Source organism: Hemitrygon akajei, chromosome 13 (genome assembly GCF_048418815.1).
Source record: "Hemitrygon akajei chromosome 13, sHemAka1.3, whole genome shotgun sequence".
Lineage (NCBI taxonomy): Eukaryota > Metazoa > Chordata > Chondrichthyes > Myliobatiformes > Dasyatidae > Hemitrygon > Hemitrygon akajei.
The window spans coordinates 51,702,279-51,723,410 of NC_133136.1; the positions used below are offsets into that span (position 1 = coordinate 51,702,279).

Genomic DNA, 21,132 nt, shown 5'->3' on the forward strand with positions numbered 1-21,132 from the left:
CTCAAACCCAAAGATATGTGGGTTACTATTTTAATTAGCCACAGTAAATAAATAAGTGTACAGTACTATGTAAGTGTCTTAGGCACATATATATAGCTGGAAAGCCTAAGATTGTAGTAATTTTATGTATTGGACTGTACTGCTGACAGAAAAAAATCAAATTTCAGGACATCTGTGAGTGATGATAAACCTGATTCTGATATGGTCTCGACTGTGGACTGAATGTGGGCAAGGGGCAGAGAGAGGGGAGGTTTGGTTTGGAAAAGGGAAAGAGGGAGGAGAGGGAGTGGAAGCTCCAGAGGGACATTCTGTAATGATCAATAAACCAATTGTTGTAATCAAAGACTTTTCCTGGTGTCACAGGTTGGGTTTGTCTGCACCTGTGCAGACCCTGCCCTGACACTCCTTTTCTGCCATCTATCCCACAATCCTCCAGCAGCATCCCACCATCACCATTCCAACAGCCTCTGCTTCCGGCAGATTTACAAACTCGCTCTCTGCTCCGCATTGACAAATACAGTACTGTGCAAAAGTCTTAGGCACCAGAACTATATATATGTGTCTAGGACTTTTCCGCAGTACTAATTGTGTTAGCTAGAAATTATGGGAATGTAGAGAAATAGGTTGTAAGTATAACCTGTAGGAAATATGATTGCTCTATTAACCAGCGTGATGACACAAAGGTTGGGGGTGCTGTGGATAGTGTGGAGGGCTGTCAGAGGTTACAGCAGGACATCGATAGGATGCAAAACTGGGCTGAGAAGTGGCAGATGAAGTTCAACCTAGAAAAGATTGAGGTGCAAACATGAGGAAATCTGCAGATGCTGGAAATTCAAACAACACACACAAAATGCTGGTGGAACACAGCAGGCCAGGCAGCTTCTATAAGGAGAAGCACTGTCAACGTTTTGGGCTGAGACCCTTCATCAGGACTGAGGTGGTTCACTTTGGTAGGTCAAGTATGATGGCAGAATATGCGAGGGGTGATTGATATGTTCGTGGCCTAAGGTAGAAGGAGTCAATTTTATAAAACATAGCACATTTATTTTTCAACATAGTCCCTTCCTACATTTACACACTTAGTCCAGCGGTCATGGAGCATATGGATCTTGGACCTCCAGGAAGTGTCCACAGCAGGGGCGATTGATAACTTTGTGGCCTAAGGTAGAAGGAGAAGAGTTATACAGCTCTCTTTATATGCACATGTAGGTCAACTCTTTGAGTGATTATGCAGAAAGTTTGAAGTTAATAACTCAACAGTTAATAACTCATCGGGGTGATTGATAAGTTTGTGGCCTAAGGTAAAAGGAGATGAGTTATTAACTTCAAACTTTCTGCATAATCACTCAAAGAGTTGACCTGCATGCACATGTAACGAGAACTGTATAACTCACCTCCTTCTACCTTAGGCCACAAACATATCAATCACCCCTCGTAGTATTAATAGGAAGACTCTTGGCAGTGTGGAGGATCAGAGGGATCTTGGGGTCCGAGTCCATAAGGACACTCAAAGTTGCTGCGTAGGTAGATTGTGTGGTTAAGAAGACAGACGGTGTATTGGCCTTCATCAATCATGTGATTTAGTTCAAGGCACGAGAGGTAATGTTACAGCAATATAGCACCCTACTCAGACTCCATTTGGAGTAATGTCACCTCACTGGTCAGAGTACCTGGTCACCTCACTGCAGGAAGGATATGGAAACTATAGAAGAGTGCAGAGGAGATTTACAAGGATGTTGCCTGGATTGGGGAGCATGCCTTATGAGAATAGGTTGAGTGAACTTGACCTTTTCTCCTTGGAGTGGCAGAGGATGAGAGGTGACCTAATAGAGGTGTATAAGATGATGAGAGGCATTGATCGTGTGGATAGTCAGAGGATTCTTCCCAGGGCTGAAATACCTAACAGAGGGCGCAGTTTTAAGGTGCTTGGAAGCAGGTACAGAAGAGATGTCAGGGGTAAGTTTTTTTATGCAGAGAGTGGTGAGTGTGTGGAATGGACTGCCAGCAACAGTGGTGGAGGTAGATACAATAGGGTCTTTTAAGAGATTCTTGGATAGGTACATGGAGCTTAAAAATAGAGGGCTATGGCTAACCCTAGGTAATCTCTAAAGTAAATACATGTTTGGTACAGCATTGTGGGCCAAAGGGCCTACATGTATTGTGCTGTAGGTCTTCTATGCTTCTATGACTCAAAGGCTGAACTGCTTCCTTCAATGTCAGGAGGAAATATACAGTAATTTATGAATTTACACACCACCTAAAAATAAATCAGATGGATTTATATGGGTATCATATGGCCAAATTTTCGTTATATTTTGCACATGCACAGTCTTCAATACAAAATGGCCAGCATGAATATCACCTGTTTGTTTTCAACTATTAATTTAATGTTTCTTAACAATACCTTTGCAGCGTCAAACACACCTGCCAAGGGATTTGAAATTTAATCATTTTGTTACCAATAAAAATGATGAGCATAACAAAAACCGCACCTGTTGAAATACATCTGCTCCTTCATCATAATCCACCACAGTGAAGAAAAGCTTATTAGAAAATGCAGAGGAATACCGCCATGAATTTGCCAGCACCTGGTATTCTTCATTTGCTTGTCTGTAGTATAAAGAAAAAAGGCCAAATATAAAAATCAATCTCAAATGTGAAAAGTGCACTTAATAATTCACAAAATCTTAATGTACCAAAGGAGGCTTTCTTGACCCATCTTGTGCATGCGACCAAAGATAGACTTAAGGTCTTGTGTGTTGCTGTAGATTTCCAACATCTGCAGAATCTCTTGTGTTTAAGACATAAGGTTAATCCCACTTCCCTGCTCGGGGTTGATAACGCTGCAGGTTATCCAAGGAACCAATCATGTGCTGCATTAGTGTAAGTCTCTGCCACTAGCATCATTTCAGACTCAATTCCAGATATTTAATACTTTTTGAGTGAAGTACGTTCTCCTCCTACTTCCTCTCAGCTGTAGCATTTAACTTGCATCTAATTCTGAGCAGTTTGTGAGCAGTTTTGGGCTTTGTTTCCAGGAAAGGATGTGCTAGCATTAGAGAATGTCCAGAGGAGATGTACAAGAATTATCCTGGGAATAAAAGGAGATTTTGAAGGCTCTCGGCCTATACTTACTGGTGTTTACAAGAACGATGGAAGGATAAAGGGGGATCGCATTGAAACCTACCAAATATTGAAAGCTGAGATAGAGTGGATGTGAACAGGATGTTTCCAAGTGGGAAAGCCTACGGCCAGAGGGCACTGGAAAAGAATAATGTCACTAAAGAACATGAATTTCTTTAGCCAGAGGTTGGTGAATCTGTGGAATTCATTGTCTGAAATGGCTGTGAAGGCCAAGTCATTGGGTATATTCAAAGCAGAGATGGATAGGTTCTTGATTATGCCTGACAATGCCAACAATCACCGATAGGGTTCAAATCCTGCTGCTGCTTATCAGGAGTTTGCATGTTCTGCCCATCACTACATAGATTTCTTCTAGGTGCTTTAGCTTCCTCTCACATTCCAAAGATGTACGTTTAGGGTTAGTGAGTTGTGAACATGCTATGTTGGCCCCCAAAGCATGGCAGCACCTGCAGGCTGCCCAACACAATCCTTACTGAAATGATTTGATGTAAACAATGTATTTCACTGTATGTTTCAATGTACATGTGACAAATCAAGCTACTCTTTAATCTTTATCTTTAGATTGGTAAAGACATCAAAGGTTATGGGGATAAACAGAAGAACAGGGGTTGAGAGGGAAAATAAATCAGCCTAGATTGAATGGCAGAGTGGACCTGATGGGCCAAAAGGCCTAATTGTTTTTCTGTGACATACAGTCTGTCTGTACTAATCTCTCTGCCAACACCTTTTATTTATATTGGCAATGATTATTATAATATTATAAACCTCAGTTAGATGCCGCCTCAGTCTTATTTATTCCATTAAAACCAATTCTAACCAAGATGGCTTCTCCTCATAACTATAATCTTGCAACCCTAATGACCCTACACCTATTATCTCCCTCCACCCCATTCTTCTGCCTTCTCCCCATAACTTTTGATTCCCTGATTAATCAAGAACTGACTCAACCTGCAAGTTAATCTTAATGGAATCCAGCACAAGGGCCATTGCACCTCTGGTTTTTGAATTTTCTCCCCATTTAAAAAAATGTCTACTCTTTATTCCTTCCACCAAAGTGCATGACATACACTTCCCTACACTATATTCCATTTGCCACTTCTTTTTTTTTACCATTCAGTCTATCTGTCTAAGTCTTTCTCCAACCCCCTTGGTTCCTCAACACTACCTGTCCTTCCATCTATCTTCGTCTCATCTGCAAACATGACTAGAAACCTATGAATTCTATCATCCAAATCAATGACATACAACATGAAAAGAAGTAATCCCAATACCAATCCCTGCGGAAAACCACTAGTCACTGGCAGCCAACCAGAATAGACCCCTTTATTCCCACACTTTCCCTCCTGTCAGTCAGGCAATCTTCTATCCATGCTAGTATCTTGGGTTCTAATCCTGTTAAGCAACCTCATGCACGACACCTTGTCAAAGGCCTTCTGAAAATCCAAAGAAACAAAATCCACTGGCTCTCCTTTGTCTATCCTGACTATTATTTCCTCAAAGAATTTCAACAGATTTGTCAGGCAAGATTTCCCCTCAAGGAAACCATGCTGACTTTGGCCTATTTTATCATGTGCCTCGAAATACCCCAAAACCTCATCCTTATAATCAACTCCAATATCTTCCCAACCACTAAAGTCAGGCTGACTTGTCTTGGACTTCCTTTCTTCTGTCTCCCTCTCTTTTTGAAGATTAAAGTGATATTTACAAAATTCCAGTCCTCCAGAACCATTCTAAAATCTAGGGATTTTTGAAAAAAATTATTACTCCTGCCTCCACAATCTCTTCAGCTACCTCTTTAAGAACCTTAGGGTGCCGTCCATCTGGTTCAGGTGACTTATCTATCTTTAGACCTCTCAGCTTCCTAAGCACTTTCTCCTTAATAATAGCAACTACACTCATTTCTGCCCCCTGGCACTCTCAAATTTCTGGTGTACTGCTAGTGTCACCCCCAGGGAAGACTGATGCAAAATACTTGTTTAGTTTGTCCGCCATTTCTTTGTCCCCCATTCCTACTTCTCCAGCATTATATTCTAGTGGTATAATATCTACTCACCTCTATTTTACTCTTTTTAAACCAGGGGAAAAATTTTTTTGGTATCCTCTTTTATATTATTGGCTAGCTTACCTTGAGATTTCATCTTTTCTCTCCTTATGTTTTTTTTAGGTGCCTTCCACTAGCTTTTAAAAGCTTCCCAATTCTCTAAGTTCCCAATAATTTTTGCTATAAGACTCCTCTTTTTCTTGTATGTTGTATTTGACTTGCTTTCTCAATCACAGTTGCCTCATCCTCCCATTAGAATATTTTTTCATCTTTGTGATGTATCTATCCCAGGTCCCCTGAATTGCCCCCAGAAACTCCAGCCGTTACTGCATTGCCAAAATCCATGATAGTGTTCCCTTCCAATCAACTCCTTTCAGTCCTTTGTAATTCCCTTTACTCCACTAAAATACTGATATATCTGACTTTACCTTTTCCCTCTCAAACTGCAGGCTGAATTCCACCATATTAGGATCACTGTCTCTTAAGGGTTCCTATACCTTAAGCTCCCTAATTAAATGTGGTTCATTATACGACACCCAATCCAGACTTACTCTTCCCCTAGTGGGCTCAACCACAAGCTGTTCTAAAAAGCCATTTCATAGGGATTCTACAAATTCTCTCTCTTGGGATCCAGCACCAAGCTGATTTTCCCAATCAAGCTGCATATTGAAATGCCACATGACTATCATAACACTGCCCTTATTCCTTATCTTTTCTATTTCCCGTTGTAACTTATATCCCACATCCTGGCTTGTAAATCTCCACTGTACCCTCTCCATTGCTGTCATATCCCTCTTGTTATATAATAATCAAAATTGAAGAATCTCCATCTGAAGCATAATTAATGTTTTATTCAGTTTCAGAATTGTTTCTTTGTTCTTGTTTTGTGTGCTGCAACTAATAATGTTCCACTCTCACTAATACACAATTCTTTTGTGTGAAGGTAACAATAAGTTAATCAGAAAACCTTTTCTTAAAAAGTCCTTTCCAACTGCCCTTAATTAATCTGTGCATGACTAAACATTGATTTGATCAATTCGTCTGAAATTTTTTCAACAAATTGCCAACTCCCATGTAAGACTGATTTGCTTGTCGTAACTTGATCTATTACTTTCATCTTTTTAAACAACAGTGCCACATCAGTAACTTTCCAATGCTTTGTCAGCAAAGGGAATTAGAAAATGTAAATTTGAGGTGATTCTATTTCCTCTCTTGCTTCTGGACTTATTTGGACTTGGCAACTCAATCTATTTTTGAAGATACTATATCCCTGAATTCTTCATTTATCATTTCCAAACATCACTCTTCTTCCCTAATATTGATGCCCGTATTACCTCTCCCTTTTATGAGAGCAGACACAAAGTATTCATTCAGAACTTTACATGTCTTCAGCCTTCACAGTACTGCTGCCATTTTGTTGCCTGAAATGGCCTTCCTTCCTTTTTCTGATCCTTTTTTCCCTTTGCATACATATAAAACATCATTAGGGTTTTCTTGATTTAATCAGTATCTATTCTTCACACACTCACTTTGTATTCTTAATTTCCTCTTTAATTTTGTCCTAGTACACTGATATTTACAATTAATATTCCTTCTAAAAGAATAATTACTATAGATGATGGAAATGCATTGAAGCAGAAAATGCTTCAGGACTCAACAGGTCAGCTGAACCTCTGGAAGAAAAACAATTGACGTTTCAGGTCTATGAGGTCTCATCAGAACAATTCAGATACTTCCCTCAGTTGCAAAGGAACTCTTTCAGCATTTTTTTCCTTTCTTCTGGCATTTGTGATAAATGAGCTGTAAGATAGTTATGACATATATCCTGCCATAAAGAACTATACTTACAGAGAATGCTCCTCCTCTAAGTTTAATAACATTGTTCATTTTAGAAATCCGCATTCTATTCTACATTCAATTTATTCTATTGCCTTCATGTTAAAAGTAGTAAATTCTGGAACAGCAGGACTCTTCATCAATTCAAAGCCCAGAGTGCAACTGTGCAAGTTCTGTTGTTACTTTATAGATTTTATATTAAAAATTGCTCTAAATATCTACTCTAATATATCACTGACAGTATAAATTTACAAGACAAATATAATGCTTGAATCGGTATTATTTTGAGCTTAGCACACCTTTGACTTAGTAATAAATACGATGTTGCAAGAAGCAATATCAAACAAAGTTTAACACAGTCACATCAGATCATAAGAACATAAGAGATATGAGCAAAATTAGGCCATTTGGCTGATTGAGTATGCTCCATTTCATCATAGCTGATCCATTTTCTCTCTCTGCCACAATCTCCTGTTTTCCCCCTGTATCCCTTCATGTCCTGACCAATCAAAAATGTGATAAATTCTACCTTAAATATATCACATATATACTGACTTGACCACCACAGTTACCTGTGGCAACAAATTCCACACATTCACCATTCTTTGGCTGAAGAAATTCCTCCTCATCTCCATACTAAAAGGCACCCCTCTATTCTGAGACTGTGTCCTCTGGTCTTAAACTCTCCCACCATAGGAAACATCCTCTCCACGTCCAATCTACCAAGGCCTTTCACCATTCGATAGCTGTGACGCAACAGCCACTTCTCTACCCAACCTCCTTACACATCTGGAGAAGCAGGATGCTTATGTGAAAATGATTAAAATCAGGATTTTTCATGAGGTCAGAACTGGAGGAGCAAATGCACCTCAAGGATTAGGTGAAATTACAGAAATTGGGAGGTCCATCATTCAGTCTCTTTTGGTTTCCACCCTATTACAGACATTCCCATTAATCTCTCTATCATCCTAATTTTTACCAATGAGTTTTTTTAAAATATTTTGAGTTCTCCTAAAAGGTAACTGAGCTGAAATGTTAATTCTGCTGAAGACTTTTGGCCCGAAATATGAACTGTTTATTTCCCTCCATAGATCTTGCCTGCCTGCTGAGTTCCTCCATTATATTATGTGTGTTCCTTAAAATTTCCAGTATATACAGAACCTTGTGTTTATGAAATGTTAATTGTTTTTTTCTGCACAGATGTTTCCTGATTGAGGGAACTTTTCCAGCTATTTCTGCATTAATTCTATCCAAAATTGCTTTGCCGCTTAACAAAAATAGTTACAATGCAATAGCTTTCAAAAATAGTGGCATTTCTAGTCAAAACTCATAAGCCATAGACCATCTTGTAAATTTACTTCAGCACATGGAAAACATGCATTGAAATGAGAACAGTTTTTTGAAAAAAAAATCTACATAATACAATGAAATTTTCAAACCAATTAGCAACTAACAAAAACATAAGAAATCACATGAAATAAATTTTTTGACATATTCTCCTGCCCTATTTCGCTGCTGAGTACATCTGCAGCTCATTTTGCTAGAGGCAGAGAGCTTCAAAATTCAAAGTAAATTGACAAATGAGCAGTCTGACCAAAGTTTCACACATAAAATGTAATATACACCGTATGATGAAATAATCTTAGTTTATCAGATCTTTACAGACCTAAACTTTCAAGACGTTTATTAGTTAGTGGTAATTTTGGATTTTTCTCAAGTTTATTTATTCTGTGTGATCTATCTGATAGTACTTGATGAAGCAGCTAAATTAATTTGCAGTGATTCATTGGTAGTGCACTAAATCAATGTCTATTTCTTCATGCAGCAAATACCCTGTATCAGCAAAGGTACATCAAGTCCTTTCTCTGGATCAACCCCTACTAATTTTTTTTGGAGCTGGAGCAATAGAATTTTGTGTGCACATTTAGCTTGAATAGATACATTTTAAAAGTTGATGAAAGAATATTCCAGATTCTGGAGTCCTAAAGTTGAACAGAAACATCCCAGAAGTTTCAACACATTAGGCAGCATCCAATAGCTCACCACTGGCCTTGACAAAAGCTACCCACAAAGATCTAAAAATCTCAGTTCTGAGGAATTGCCCTTTTGTCACATTCATTACTGTCAGACATTTGTTGTGGGGCATCTTTTGGAACAGAAAATAGTGATATCAAAAGGCAGACTGAGCAGGAATTCACACAAATATTATACCAAGATTTAAAATGCTTTATTTTTTTAAAGGTAATTAAATATTTGACACACAAATAAGGTAAAGGTTAAAACAAATTCACAGTGTACAAGACATCGGTGAGGCTATTTTTTTGAGTACTGTACACAGTTCCTTGCATCCTTCTATAGGAAAATGTCATTAAACCGCAAAAGGTGCAAAAAGATTTATAATTATACTATATGACTGTGATATTTTTAGAAATATCTGAGAAATTAAAAATGTTCTATATTGGCATATTTAATTAAGGTGAATTATATCTGGTTTAAAAAAACTATTAAATCTCACCCAATAAACCAAAACATTTCAGCGCTTTTACAATGAAGACAGTTCAAGATAGTTGATCTTTCCAAAATTCACAGCATTTTGCTCATGAAGCTGGAAAAAATGATTCTGATAGAGATGAAATGTGGCCTCAGTGGAGTTGAACTGAACAATGCTACTGAGATACAACCAACATGGCATGATTTAGTGAGCAAATGCACTGGATGAATGGATTTGCTAGGTAGTGGCTAGACAGTGCCTGACAATGATTAAAGGAATAAATAGAAATACTATCATTCACCCTCTTCCACAACTTATGATGGCATGATTGTCTGAAATAAGTAAAGCAGTACCCAAATGGACTGGTTTCATAGATGTGACTGTGCTGTAACATCAGATAAATAATTAAATAAAAGTTGCATAGGTTGGATAGAGTGGAAGAGGTTACTTTTGGCATTTCTAAACCCAAACATTAAGAAAAAGCTACAGTCTGGTGTCACTGGTGAGATAAGTACTTACTTAAAGGCAGAATTCATGAGAATCGGGGTAGGGTGTGGTGGCAGAGGAGTGTGTGGTGCAGCAGAAGCCCTAACAAAGTACTGGCAAGAAGCAAGGGATCAACCAGAGACCTATTTGAATAGGCTACGGATGTATTATCATGTGGCATAAAACTCAAGACAATGGAATCATCTGATAGGAGAAGATCTCATGATCACTAAGAATGCAATCTCAATTCAATATGAGTTTACAAATGAAAAGTGATAGCAATCTTGCTTTCTAAACTATCCAATCAAGAGATGATTGAGTAATACAGAAAAAATGCTGGAGGAACTCAGCAGGCTTGGCAGCTTCTATGGAAAAGAGTAAACAGTCAGGGTTTCAGGCCAAGACCCTTCATCAGGACTGGAGAAAAGAAATTAGACATAGAGTAAGAAGGTGGGGGGATGGGAGGGAGAACAGCAAGGTAGTAGGTGATTGGTGAAACCATGAGAGGGGAGGGGAGAAGTAGAGAGCTGGAAAGTCGATTAGTGAAAGAGATAAATGGCTGGAGAAGGGATAATCTGATAGGAGAGGACAGAAGACCATGGAAGGCCACACTGGGAGCCTCCAGTAGATGATCCCCACAAACTCATTGGTGGTGTTGCCTCACCTGGAAGGTCTTTTTGGGGCCCTGAAGTGAGAGAGGAGGTGTAGGGGCAAGTGTGGCATTTGTTTCACTTGCAAGAATAAATACCTGGTGGGAGATCAGTGGGGAGGGACAAATGGATAAGGGAGTTACATAAGGAATAATTTCTGAGGAAAGCAAAAAGTAGGGGGGAGGGAAAGGTGTGCTTGGTAATACAGCACAGAGAAAAGGCATAGTAACAGGCCCTTCCAACCCAACAAACCTACATTGCCCCATTACATCCATGTAGCCAATTAACCTGCTTACCAACATGTGTTTGGAGAAAAACGAAACACCTGGAGGAAATTCACTCAGTCATAAGGAGAATGTACAAACTCCTTACAGACCAGAGCAGAATTGAACCCGGGTCACTGGTGCTATAGTAGTGCTATGCTGCTGTTCCACTCCAATTTGTAGTTTGGTAAAAGAAAACCTCAATAAAGCAAGGGGTTAAAATGTCAGTGATAGCTTGAAAAAATGACAGGACAAAATACTAATTGAAAAATATGAATTGACTAAGAAGAGAAGATCCTGGGTATGTCCAGAAGTATTCACCCAAGCAGTGAATGAGTTAAAGGTAGCATTTTAAGGTATGCAGCCATGTAAGTTGTTAAGTTTTGAGACAACTGGCAGTTTAGAAGCTACATCAGTGTTCAGTTGCAAGAAAAAACATGAAGCTGAGACAAGTAGCATATGCCTCAAGGGTACTGAGAGTAGTGGATGAAGTTTATATGGCATGTGAAAGACACCTATGAGTAGTCTTTCAGCTGCATAGCATTTCACCTACATTGAAGAACTGAAATCCATCCCGATTCCAACTATCCACAAACTTTCAGCTTTGTTATTAGAAGGCAGACTTAAAGATATGGATGTCAATCAAAATAACATTTCAAAATGGATGTTGTTGTTATTATCAAGAAGAGATACAAGTGTAAGAAGGGAATTAGGGACAACTTTTTGCTTATGGGTTCTCTAGTGTTCTAGAAGAAGGACAGGATGTGGAGTAGTGATAGTCAAGGGAAGGAGAATAGTAAAGGAAGTTACATTTGGTTCTATTTGGTCAGCTTGCATGGTAGAATTTAAGTAGCACTTACACAGACATGGGAGCAGGTAGTGAATGGAAGCATATAGAGCATGTGCAAGCAGTTGTGCAGTTTAAATTGGGATGACTTTGGCACAGACCTATAGACCTGGAAGCAGATTACAGAGCAAAAAGAAAACTTAAATGAGTTCTAACAAAACTTGATGTGGAAACACAAGAGATTCTGTTGCCGGTGACCAGTGTTGTGTTGCAGGGGTCGGTATTGGGTTCATTATTTTTTCTGTTATATATCTGAATGATGGAATTGATGCACATGATACAAAGATAGTCGGAGGGACTGGCAGTGCTGAGGAAGCAGGCAGTCTGCAGAAAGTCTTGGTCAAATTAGGAGAATGCTCAAAGAGGTGGCAGATGGAATACAGTGTAGGGAAGTGTATAATAATGCTTTTTAGTAAAAGGAATAAAGACATAGACAAAATTTGGAGGTGTAAAGAGGCATGAAAATCTTAGGGCAGGATTCCCTAAAGGTTAATTTACAGGTTGAGTCAGTAGTAAGAAAGGCAAATGTCTTGTAAGCATTCATCTCAAGAGGACTAGAATGTGAGTGCTGAGGCTTTTAATAGGCATTGGTCAGACCATGTTTAAAGTATTGTGAACAGTTTTGGCTACTATAGCTAAAAAAGGATGTGCAGGCATTGGAAAAGGTCAAGAAGACATTTACGAGAATGATTCTGAATATAAAAGGGTTAATGTGTGAGGAGCGTTTGATGGTTCGGCCTGTTTATGCTGAAATTTAGAAGAATGGGGAAGGGGAAAGATCTCACTGAAACCTAGTGAATATTAAAAGACCTAGATATAGTGGACATGTAGAAGATGTTACCAATAGTAGGAGAGTCTAGGACCAGAGGACACAGCCTCAGAATAGAAGGATGTTCCTTTGCAACAGAGATGAGGAGGAACTTCTTTAGCCAGAGGGTGGTAAATCTGTGGAATTCATTGCCTCAGAGGTGTGTGCAGGCCAAGTTATTGGGTATATTCAGAGTAAGTTGATAGGTTCTTACTAGTAAGGGTGTTCAAGATCACCGGAAGAAGTCAGGAGAATAGAATTGAGTAGGAAAAAAATCAGCTATGACTGAATGGTGGAGCAGACTTGATGGGGCAAATGGCATAATCCTGTTCCTATGTCTGATGGTCTTATGATGAATTACCTGGTGTGCAGAGATCTAGGACAAATTTATAAACTGATTTTGTTGGGGCTCTCCTTCTGACTCAAATGGGGAACAAGTATGTTTTGTTGGTAGTTGGCTGTTTCACTAAACGGACAGAAGCCTTCCTTACAACATCTAACAGAGCAGCCAAATCAGCAAAGATATAAACGCAGCATGTATTCACTCAGTGGATTTTACCGAGGTTAGAGTCATTAACTAAGGTAAGGTTTGCATTTTACAAGCCAGTTGATACAGCATACTATGCAGTTATACAGAATCTATCAAAATTTCCTCCATGCATATTGTCAAGAATGGATGAATCAAACTTTAAAAGGGATGCTGAAAAAAGTGTTTCAGACACAGAACTGAACTAAGGATATAGGCCCACCATTACTATTGATGAAAATCAGGAAAACTGAATTGACATTGAAGGATATATCACACATGAACTAATGACAAGATGGGTTATGCAAGGAGTGGAACCCTTCTTGGGTTAGATTTGTCTGAAGCAGAAGTGCAAGCCATTACAAGAGAGTAGTATACCCTACAGATAGGCAAACACTTAGCTAGTATTTTCATGAATACAGCACAGGAATTCATATAGGAAAGGAGACAATGCAACATTCTCGCAATCAATCTTATAGTTTACAGTATCCATGGAGCTGGTAAACATCAGGAAATGCTAGATAAAGAACAGAAATGGCTGTTTTAAGATGTCCAGCAATGGGACATACTGTATATGTTACCAGCTGAACACTGAATATCATTTTTTATTATTAAAGTGCACTTATGTATTCACCTTGGTAATGCTAAAATGGCCGCCTGTGCCTTTAAAACTGTGATGTAATTTTGCATGGGTGGAACCGAACAAAGAGATGCCATGTTCTAGAAAGGACGATATTTGAATGCTTTCCCAGGTTTGGTGAGGAAAGGTGAATAATATTAATAGTATTTGATACTATCCATGTAAATTCATTTATACTTGTTTGTAAGTCTAGAATATCAGTAATTTGACATGTTTTAGATGTGGATGCTTTAGATTTTCACAAGTAAAATTGATTGACGCTGGAATAGCATGGCTGCAAAGTTCCTTAATCAGCCTACTAGGTTAGTCTTTTAGTAATTCAACTATGAGGGGTGATTGATAAGTTTGTGGCCTAAGATAGAAGGAGTCAATTTCAGAAAACCTAGCACATTTACTTTTCAACATAGTCCCCTCCTACATTTACACACTTAGTCCAGTAGTCGTGGAGCATATGGATCTTGGACCTCCAGGAAGTGTCCTCCGATGGGTGATTGATAAGTTTGTGGCCTAAGATAGAAGGAGATGAGTTATACAGCTCTCGTTACATGCATATGCAGGTCAACTCTTTGAGTGATTATGCAGAAAGTTTGAAGTTTATAACTCATCCCCGTCTACTGTAGGCCACAAACATATCAATCACCCCTGATGAGTTATTAACTTCAAACTTTCTGCTGTTGACATCCTTCAGACTGTCATAATACTATTTCCCAAGGCACTTGATGGGGTTTCCTATGATAGACGGTATTTCTTCATCCTGGATCTTCAAGGTGAACTTCTGGGTAAGTTGGCCTTTCTTTATCACCAAACACCTTGATTTGGCAGGTTTAAATTTCATTCGCACCCATGTGGCTATCTCGTCTATTGCCTGGAGTACTTATCTGGCCTGGATATGTGTTGTGGTTGTAATTGTAAGACCATCCATAAATCCTCTGCTTGGTGGCTGTCTGATATTGGTGCTTGTCTTTGGTCCTCTGGTCTCTCTTTTCCCAGCCTCTATAAGTAGACTCATGGCCATGACGAAGAGGACTATGGATATAGTACAGCCAGTCACAATGCCCTTCTCTACTTACGTAGTCCTGCACACTGAACCTTAAGTGAATCCACTTGAAACAGCTTGCTGGGATCTTGGTGACCTTCTCCGGGATATGGTAGTGTTTCAGTGCTGTCTCGATGAGCTTGTGCGGCACTGTACCTTATTATTACTGCATTAGCTAAATCCAACCACACAACCATCAGGTTCCCTTTGGTTGCCTTGGCCTCCTTTAACAACTAGGGTATAACACTTGTGTGTTCCACACATCCTGGGAATCCAGGAATCCCTCCGTTTGCACTGCCATATCTATGTATTGGTTTTCTACCATGTATCATGTCATCCTTCTTGCAAGAATAGCGAGGAAGATTTTTCCTTCGACAGCTGAACTAAGTGTGTAAATGTAGGAGGGGACAATGTTGGAACATAAATGTGCTAGGTTTTCTAAAATTGACTCCTTCTACCTTAGGCCACAAACTTATCAATCACCCCTCGTGCAAGTCAATATGTTGTAAAATTTCTTGTAAAAGTTTATTTGTCTTTCTTTATTTTTTCATGACCGAATGTGAATATAACAGAGTAATGTGAATGTGTTAATCTCTGATCACATAGCGTGAGAGAGGAGAACTCATTTCGAAGACTAGCCTGTATGTCCTTGGAAGCTAAGCATGTGTGTGCCAAATGTGAGATGTAGTTATTCATATTTTCGATGTTGTATATAAGGTATAGGGTTGGTGGGATTTTAACTTTGCTGGAATTGTTTTTTTTAGAATTGCCACTACCGTATTGGTTTTGTATATTTTGTTTTAGTTATTTTCATACTGCATATATAACAAGGGTTAAATTAAACTGAGATTGTAATAGCGAGAACTGTTTTTTAAAATTCATTTCTTCTTTTTTGTTTCGATACCCTCTTTCAGTGTTATAACATCTAAAACAGATAAAGGAATTAAAGACCCAAAAATGTATTTGTTGTCCAACATACGTATTTTCCCCAACTACAAAATTTGGTACCAGGAGTGGGGTAATTCCAAGCCATTTTAGAGGCTTTTTGATTTTTGTTTGCAGTACAATATACAAAACATTATACAGTAGTGGTGAAGAACAAGACAGCTGCGCCCGTGGGATGGAAGGACAGCCTGTTATCACACAGAGTCTGTGGTAGAGCCTAGAGACCAGGCTGGGGCATTGGGATTGATGTCAGGACGCAGAACTGTGATGGGCATCCTAGGCAACTGCGGCCATAAAGTCATCGTGTTTTCCCCGAGAGACATCAGCAACCCCTTTTCCAGGCTTGTTATAGAGACTTTAAAGACTTGTATTCAAAATGTTGCACTCACAGAATGAGCAAACTGAACCTGATTTGAATGAACAAATTAGGGAGTTGTGTAGTAGGCATGAGGAATCCATGGCAAAAGGTGCTACGTATATGTTCCAAGGGAAAGACACATTGTTCCATTTACAGGGGATGTTGAGAAAGATGGGAAGGCTGTTGATGACTTTATTGAAGAAGTCAACTAGAATTGTTGGGGGGTGGGAATTAAACTGAAGAGACTGCGGAAGAGGTGAATGGCTCACAAATAGAGAAAGCTTGGAGACAGTGTGTGAGAGAGGATAGGCAGGTGATAGAGAAGGGACGTGCTCAGACCAACGGTTTGAGTGTGTCTATTTTAACGCAAGGAGTATTGTGAACAAAGCGGATGAGCTTAGAGTGTGGATCAGTACTTGGAGCTATGATGTTGCGGCCATTACAGAGACTTGGATGGCTCAGGGACAGAAATGGTTACTTCAAGTGCCAGGCTTTAGATGTTTCAGAAAGGACAGAGAGGGAGGCAAAACAGGTGGGAGTGTGGCACTGTTGTTAAGAGATAGTGTCACGGCTACAGAATAGGGGAACGTCATGGAGGGATTGTCTATGGGGACTCTGTGGGTGAAGTTTAGGAACAGGAAGGAGTCAATAACTCTACTGGGTGTTTTTTATTGGCCACCCAATAGTAACAGGGATATTGAAGAGCAGATAGGGAAACAGATCCTGGAAAGGTGTAATAATAACAGAGTTGTCGTGGTGGGAGATTTTAATTTCCCAAATATCAACAGGCATCTCCCTAGAGCAAGGGGTTTAGATGGGATGGAGTTTGTTAGGTGTGTTCAGGAAGGCATCTTGACACAGTATGTAGACAAGCCTACAAGAGGAGAGATTGTAATTGATTTGGTATTAGGAAATGAACCTGGTCAGGTGTCAGATCTCTCAGTGGGAGAGCATTTTGGAGATAGTGATCATAATTCTATCTCCTTTACAATAGCATTGGAGAGAGATAGAAACAGATAAGTGAGAAAAGCATTTAATTGGAGTAAGGGGAATTATGAGGCTATCAGGCAGGAACTTGGAAGATTAAATTGGGAACAGATGTTCTCAGGGAAAGGTATGGAAGAAATGTGGCAAATGTTCACAGGATATTTGTGTAGAGTTCTGCATAGGTATGTTCCAATGAGACAGGGAAGTTATGGTAGGGTACAAGGACAGTGGTGTACAAAAGCTGTAGTAAATCTAGTCAAGAAGAAAATTTCAAAAGGCTTACAAAAGGTTCAGAGTGCTAGGTAATGTTATAGATCTAGAAGATTATAAGGCTAACAGGAAGGAGTTTAAGAAGGAAATTAAGAGAGCCAGAAGGGGCCATGAGAAGGCCTTGGCGGGCAGGATTAAGGAAAACCCCAAGGCATTCTACAAGTATGTGAAGAGCAAGAGGATAAGAAGTGAAAGAATAGGACCTATCAAGTGTGACAGTGGGAAAGTCTGTATGGAACTGGTGGAAATAGCAGACATAATTAATGAATACTTTACTTCAGTATTCACTGTGGAAAAGGATCTTGGTGATTGTAGTGATGACTTGCAGCATACTGAAAAGCTTGAGAATGTAGATATTAAGAAAGAGGATGTGCTGGAGCTTTTGGAAAGCATCAAGTTGGATAAGTCGCCAGGATCGGATGAGATGTATCCCAGGCTACTGTGGGAGGCAAGAGAGGGGATTGCTGAGCCTCTGAAAATGATCTGTGCATCATCAATGGGGACAGGAGAGGTTCCAGAGGAATGGTGGATTGCGGATATTGTTCCCTTATTCAAGAAAGGGAGTAGAGATAGCCTAGGAAATTATAGGCCAGTGAGTCTTACTTCAGTGGTTGATAAGTTGATGGAGAAGATCCTGAGAGGCAGGACTTATGAACATTTGGAGAGGTATAATATGATTAGGAATAGTCAGCATGGCTTTGTCAAGGGCAGGTCATGTCTTACGAGCCTGATTGAATTTTTTGATGATGTGACTAAACACATTGATGAAGGAAGAGCAGTAGATGTAGTGTATATGGATTTCAGCAAGGCATTTGATAAGGTACCCCATGCAAGACTTAATGAGAAAGTACGGAAGCACGGGATCCGAAGGGACATTACTTAGTGGATCCAGAACTGGCTTGCCCACAGAAGGCAAAGAATGGTTGTAGACAGGTCATATTTTACATGGAGGTCGGTGACCAGTGGTGTGCCTCAGGGATCTGTTCTGGGACCCCTACTCTTTGTGATTTTTATAAATGACCTGGATGAGGAAGTGGAGGGATGGGTTAGTAAGTTTGCTGATGACACTAAGGTTGGGGGTGTTGTGGATAGTGTGGAGAGCTGTCAAAAGTTACAGTGGGATATTGATAGGATGCAAAACTGGGCTGAGAAGAGGGAGATGGAGTTCAAGCCAGATAAGTGTGAAGTGGTTCAGTTTGGTAGGTCAAATATGATGGAAGAATATAGTATTAATGGTAAGACTCTTGGCAGTGTGGAGGATCAGAGGGGTCTTGGGGTCTGAGTCCATAGGATGCTTAAAGCAGCTGTGCAGGTTGACTCTGTGGTTAAGAAGGCATACGGTGCATTGGCCTTCATCAATCGTAGAATTGAATTTAGGAGTAGTGAGGTAATGTGCAGCTATATAGGATACTGGTCAGACCCCACTTGGAGTACTGTGCTCAGTTCTGGTCGACTCACTACAGGAAGGACATGGAAATGACAGGAAGTGTGCAGAGGATATTTACAAGGATGTTGCCTGGATTGGGGAGCATGCCTTATGAAAACAGGTTGAGTGAACTTGGCCTTTTCTCCCTGGAGTGACAGAGGATGAGAGGTGACCTGATAGAGGTGTATAAGATGAAGACAGGCATTGATCATGTGGATAGTCAGAGGCTTTTTCCCAGTGCTGAAATGGGTGCCACAAGAGGGCACAGGTTTAAGGGGCTTGGAAGTAGGTGCAGAGATGTCAGGGGTAAGTTTTTTACTCAGAGAGAGGTGAGCGTGTGGAATGGGCTGCCGGCAACGGTGGTGGCAACGGATATTATAGGGTCTTTTAAGAGACTTTTGGATAGGTACATGGCGCTTAGAAAAAGGGGGTTATGGGTAACCCTAGTAATTTCTAAGGTAGGAACATGTTTGGCACAACTTTGTTGGCCAAAGGGCCTGTATTGTGCTGTAGGTTTTCTATGTTTCTAAGTTGAACAGGTGTTTCTTCCTACAAATCGGTCTGAGCAGTATCAGTACGATTTTGTTATGTTACTGCTCAGGGGTGCAGCTCTAGAAGAATGCGTAGTATTGCTGAGGAATATCAGGCTGATGACTCATTCAACTATCTCAGGGAAGCTTTTTGAGACAATCATAGTACACCCCAGCTATTGCACAACTTTTATATTCACAAACAGCATGAGGGAGAAGACATAAGAGAGTTTTCACATGCCCTAGCCCAAGCACTGAGTTTGCCACTGAAGCGTTCCCCTGATGCTGTGGCCAATAAGAGGGTGGCACTCAGAGATCAATTGATAGAGGGCATCAGAGATCTTTCCCTTAGAAGGGAGCACCATCAATTTGTGCGGAATAACCCCGAGTCCTCAATGATAGAAGTACAAGAGAAGGCTCATCTGTGGCTTAAAGAAGAGTCCACAGGAAATGCAAAGACTGTAAAGTCAAAGTGTAACAGTAGCCCAGCACAGTGCTCAATTCTCAAAGCTCAGGAATCTAAATCTGTCACTCTAGACAATGACCTTAAAGCAGTCACAAAGCAGGGCAAAGCCATTAGTGAGTTAACTCAAACGGTGAACCCTGCCCTCAAATTTATCTTGTCCATTTGCGACACCTATCTCCCCTTTCTTGATCTTTCTGTCCCCATCTCTGGAGGCGGCTTATCTACTGATATCTACTATAAGCCTACAGACTCTCACAGCTACCTGGACTATTCCTCTTCCCACCCTGTCTCTTGCAAAAATTCTATCCCCTTCTTGTAATTCCTCCGTCTCTGCCGCATCTGCTCTCAGGATGAGGCTTTTCATTCCAGGACGAAGGAGATGTCTTCCTTTTTTAAACAAAGGGGCTTCCCTTCTTCCACCATCAACTCTGCTCTCAAACGCATCTCTCCCATTTCCCACACATCTGCCCTCACCCCATCCACCCGCCACCCCACTCGGGATATGGTTCCCCTTGTCCTCACCTACCACCTCACCAGCCTCCGGGTCCAATGTATAATTCTCCGTAACTTCCGCCACCTCCAACGGGATCCCACTACCAAGCACAGCTTTCCCTCCCCCCCCTTTCTGCTTTCTGCAGGGATTGCTTCCTATGCGACTCCCTTGTCCATTCGTCCCCCCATCCCTTCCCACCGATCGCCCTCCTGGCACTTATCCTTGTAAGTGGAACAAGCCCTTACGCTTCCTCCCTCACCACCATTCAGGGCCCCAGACAGTCCTTCCAGGTGAGGTGACACTTCACCTGTGAGTTGGCTGGTGTGGTATACTGCGTCCGGTGCTCCCAGTGTGGCCTTTTATATATTGGTGAGACCCGACGCAGACTGGGAGACCGATTCGCTGAACACCTACACTCTGTCCGCCAGAGAAAGCAGGATCTCCTAGTAGCCACACATTTTAATTCCACGTCCCATTCCCATTCTGATATGTCTATCCATGGCCTCCTCTATTGTCAAAATGAATCCAAACTCAGGTTGGAGGAACAAAACCTTATATACCGTCTGGGTAGCCTCCAACCTGACGGCATGAACATTGACCACTCTAACTTCTGTTAATGCTCCTCCTCCCCTTCTTACCCCATCCCTGATATACTTAGATTTCCCCCTCCCCTTTTTTTTCTCTCTCTCTGCCCATCACCCTGCCTGTTCTCCATCTTCCTCTGGTGCCTCCCTTCCCCTTTCTTTCTCCCTAGGCCTCCTGTCCCATGATACTTTCCCTTCTCCAGCTCTGTATCCCTTTTGCCAATCACCTTTCCAGCTCTTAGCTTCACCCCACCCCCTCCGGTCTTCTCCTATCATTTTGCATTTCCCCCTCCCCCTCCTACTTT

The 21,132-nt window shown here is 40.6% G+C and overlaps 1 protein-coding gene across 3 annotated transcripts in view; it reads right to left on the reverse strand.

Moving 5' to 3' along the window:
* The window catches only part of tusc3 (tumor suppressor candidate 3), a 383,950-nt gene that overhangs the window by 256,083 nt on the left and 106,735 nt on the right, over nt 1–21,132 (reverse strand). For all 3 annotated transcript variants that reach the window (XM_073064598.1, XM_073064600.1, XM_073064597.1), the window contains exon 3: nt 2,493–2,610. In XM_073064598.1, coding sequence (XP_072920699.1) covers nt 2,493–2,610 — 118 coding nt within the window. The remainder of the gene's footprint in view (nt 1–2,492; nt 2,611–21,132) is intronic.